The 4,545-nt window shown below is 36.2% G+C and overlaps 1 protein-coding gene across 1 annotated transcript; it reads right to left on the bottom strand.

Moving 5' to 3' along the window:
- Positions 1 to 2,095: 2,095 nt before the first annotated feature.
- Positions 2,096 to 3,067, bottom strand: LOC102948735 (olfactory receptor 4F3/4F16/4F29-like). The gene has a single exon (XM_007087496.2). It carries the CDS (start codon positions 3,065 to 3,067, stop codon positions 2,096 to 2,098), a length of 972 nt encoding a protein of 323 aa, XP_007087558.2.
- Positions 3,068 to 4,545: the final 1,478 nt, after the last annotated feature.

Below are 4,545 nucleotides of genomic sequence, written 5' to 3'. Positions count from 1 at the left end.
GCATCTGAATTTGGCTCAGGTCGTGATCTCACAATTCATGAGTTGGAGCCCCACATCAGGCTCTGTGCGAACAGCTCAGAGCCTGGAGTCTGCTTAGGATTTTGTGTCTCCCTCTTTCTCTGCCCCTCCCCCACTCACGTTCTGTCTCTCTCCTTCAAAAATAAATAAACATTTTTTTAAAAGTGCACAAAGATGTATTATAGCATGCTTTCTACTAGCAAAATTTGATGCCTAATTATATATACATCAGAGGAAGGCTGGTTAAAAAAAATACGGTACAAACTTCTAGATAAAAAATAAGTCCTGGGGATGTAATGCACAGCATGGTTACTATAGTTAATAATACTGTTTTTGCATTTTGAAAATTGCTAAGAGAATAACTAGATCTTAAAAGTTTTCATCATAAGAAAACAAATTTGTAGATATGTGTGATGATGGATGTTAAACTACCATCTTGTGGTGATCATTTTGCAATATATATAAATATTGAATCTTCATGTTGTACACTAAAACTAATAAAATGTTATATGTCAATCATACCTCAATATTTAAAAGAATAAAAAATTTCAATACATAAAAGCAGGAATTACAAAGAATACCAATATATCTTTCCTCAAGTTTGAGAGTATCTCATCTGGCAGCTGAGATTCACTGGCAAATCTGGGCAGGGAAGAGGGTAAAGATTTGTCAGAAACACTAATTTTAGGGGCGCCTGGGTGGCTCAGTTTGTTGAGCGTCACACTTCGGCTCAGGTCATGATCTCACAGTTTGTGAGTTGGAGCCCCACGTCAGGCTCTATGCTGACAGCTCAGAGCCTGGTGCCTGCTTCGGATTCTGTCTCCCTCTCTCTCTGCCCTTCTCCTGCTCACGCTCTGTGTCTCTCTCTCTCAGGAATAAATAAACCTTAAAAAAAAAAAAGAAAGAAAGAAAAAAAAAAGCATCAATTTTAGCCTTGAACGTGATTCTTCCCATCTTTTACAAATAATCTGTTGCTGCTGATGATCATCTTGGTGCTCATGAATAGCCGGCCAGTTTCATAACAAGTTGCCTAACCTACATGTGAATGATAATGACCTTCACTCAACACCTGCTCCTATTTATTTGCTAGCTTAAAAAAAGTAGTGAGATACTCTTTGAATAGTTATTTATACCCCTTCAAAACAGCATATTTATTTTTTTAATAATTATATATATTTTATCACATGGAAAGTATAATACATTTCTTCATTATAGATGATTCATTAATACATCTCATCATTTGTAGACAGCTTTATAATAAATTTTCTTTTGTAATGTCTATACTTTGAATTTGCTATTTATTTACTTATAAACTTGATACATATAACATAGAAATCTTTTGCATTTTATTTATTTATTCATAAGCCAGTGCTACCTATCCTTAGCTCCAAAATATTCAATCCATTTATAATCTTTTAATATTCACATAGCTTTCTTTACCATATAAAAATTGTTTAGGAAATAATTGGGGTAAAATACAATTATGATACACACTGAGTGGTGTAAAACTTTACATCTCTGGTCTCAAAACATTTGATTAAATAATAATATTAAAGTATCCTAGGTTGTCATTCTATGATTTATCCCAAATTTTGCCTTCAAATTCCCATTAAATCTAAAAACCTCATTATTAGCTAAATCTGAGTGTGTATAGTCAAATCCAGATGTTAGAAGCCTCAAATTCTGAGAGCTACCTAGGCACCTATCTTCATTTTGTTTATTCCTCCAAGTATATAGACAAAAGAAACTCAGAGGGTATGAATATCAGTACATATGTAGATAGAAGAGACGTGTCTTTGAGAATCATTACCAAAGAGGAGTATCCAACATTTTGTCTTAATGGAAAATGTGCCCAATATGTGAGATTTCATATTCTTCTATAACAAGAAAGACACTATGTTCCAAGGCTGAATTAATTCTTCCTCAATAGTTTCAGGATCCACAGGGTAAGGGTCCCTATAAAAAACTGACCAGATCAGAACAGAGTCCTGAGGACAATTTTCAAGTAGATATTGAAATTACTAACTAAACTGAAAAGATTTATGAAAAGTTTAAAGAGATTAATTTCCAAAAATAGTCAAGATGAATCCAAATGGCTTTGATCGTTCATGAAAGAACTCTTCCTAACACTTAAAACCTTACCAAACAGTCTCTTTATTGCCACTTTCATCTCCTTATTTCTGAATGTATAGATAATAGGATTCATAAAAGGAGTGATAAGGGCATCAAAGATGGCTAAAAATTTATCGATTGGTAAGGTAGGGAATGGCCACACATAGACAATAATGCAAGGACCAAAGAAAAAGACCACCACGGTGATGTGAGCAGAGAGAGTGGAGAGAGCCTTGGATGAACCACCTGAAGAGTGTTTGCGAACTGTGACCAGGATGAAGATGTAAGACACAATCAAGATGAAGAAGGTGCCCATGGAGATGAAACCACTGTTGGCAGTGACCAGAAACTCCAGTCTGTATGTGTCTGTACATGCAAGTTTGATGAACCGAGGAAAATCACAATAAAAACTATCCATTTTGTTGGGACCACAAAAGGGCAAGTTGATAACAAAAGCCAGTTGGGCCACGGAGTGGATGAGTCCAATGGTCCAGGCAACAGCCAAAAGGGAAATGCACATTCTTTTGCTCATGATGGTCAGGTAGTGGAGAGGCTTACAGATAGCAATGTATCGGTCATAGGCCATAACTATGAGCAGCACCATCTCCGTACCCCCAACAGTGTGAATAAAGAACATCTGAGTAATGCACCCTGCCAACGAGATGACTTTATGTTTTCTGAAAAGGTCGTAAATCATCTTTGGGCTTGCAATGCTGGAAACACCAGTGTCAATGATGGAAAGATTTGCCAGCAAAAAGTACATGGGGGAATGTAAGTGACGGTCTGAAATGATCGTGAGCACAATGAGAAGGTTTCCTAACATACTTGCTATATAAAATATAGTAAAAAACAAAAAAAGAAGAATCTGAATCTCCCAAGAACTGGTGAGTCCCAGCAACAAAAATTCAGACACCACTGAGTGATTTCCTCCATCCATCAACTTCATGTGCTAGGCTGATCCTGAAGTTACCTGAAGAGCATAAGAGGGAGAAAAACATGATTTTTAAGCTGAAAGGGAAACTAAAGATCACTTAGCCATTGTACACAGTTACATAGAGTTTACATGGTACAAGACTCACAGAGAGCCAACACCAGAATTTTTTCCATGCCTAGTTCTTTGGTATCATTTAATCATGTGCCTCAAATTTAGTTTCGTCTTTAGTGTATAATGAAGAAGGGAAATGTAGACAAGGTCACCTAAGAATTTTAGGAGAAATACATCAGGAAATAGGCTTATATTTTCTCATTTCTACACTGAAATATGCCACAGAATAGAAATATGCAAAAAGGCACAGAGAACTATCTGGAGAGGTGTTCTAATTTGTTCTTTTTTTTATTAAGTTTATTTATTTATTTTGAAAGAGAGAGAGAGAGAAAGCACATGAGCAGGGAAGGGGCTAAGAGAGGGGACGAGAGAGAGAATCTCAAACAGGCTCTGTGCTGTCAATGGAGAGACCAACACAGGGCTTGATCTCACAACTGTGAGATCATGACCTAAACCAAAATCATGAGTCAGACACTCAACTGGCTGAGCCACCCAGGCACTCCTCTAATTTATTCTTTTTAATGGCTGTCCAATAGTCACAATGTGGATGGACCATAATCTATTTACTAATTTCCCAATTAATAAACATTTACCTTGTTTCTAGTTTTTGACCCCTACAGACAATGCTACAAATTATTATATTTATATATACATCCTTACATATTAATGCTGTGTCATAGGTTCCCAGAAGTGAGATCACTAGATCAAAGTGCACATATTTTTTAATGTCAGTGGTGTTGCCCAATAGCTTTCCAAAAAAGCTGGAACAACACATATCTACAAAAATAAATGTTACCACTTTTGTAAACTGTTGCCAGAATAGTGATAGCTCACTGTTACTCTAATTTTTTTGAAATATTTATTTTGAGAGAGAGAGAGAGAGAGAGTGAGCATGAGCAGGGGAAGGTCAGAAAGAGAGGGAGAGAGAGGGAATCCCAAGCAGGCTCCACGCTCTCAGCACAGAGCCCAAGGTGGGGCTTGAACTCACGAACCATGAGATCACGACCAAGCCAAAATCAAGAGTTGGACACTTAACCAACTGAGCCATCCAGGTAGCCCTTTTACTCTAATTTTCATTTCCCTGACAACCAATAAATTTGAACATTCTTGTAGTTTGGATCTGCCCTTTTGTGCATTGCCTATTCATGCCTTTTCCTATTTACTACTGTGCTTTTTTTTCCCCAATTTGTAAGAGATCTTTTTATATTACAGATATTAAGCATTTGTTATTTGTTTTAAGTTTTCTAAATCAGTTACCTATTAATTTTATTTATGGTTTCTTTTGTTACACCCAAGTTTTTAATTCTTAAATGATTAAATACATCTATTACTTTTTTATAGCTACTATTTTTAAGATCTCCCTTGCATCT

The sequence above is a fragment of the Panthera tigris genome, chromosome B3, assembly GCF_018350195.1.
Source record: "Panthera tigris isolate Pti1 chromosome B3, P.tigris_Pti1_mat1.1, whole genome shotgun sequence".
Classification (NCBI taxonomy): domain Eukaryota; kingdom Metazoa; phylum Chordata; class Mammalia; order Carnivora; family Felidae; genus Panthera; species Panthera tigris.
This window is presented reverse-complemented; position numbering and strand designations above follow the sequence as displayed.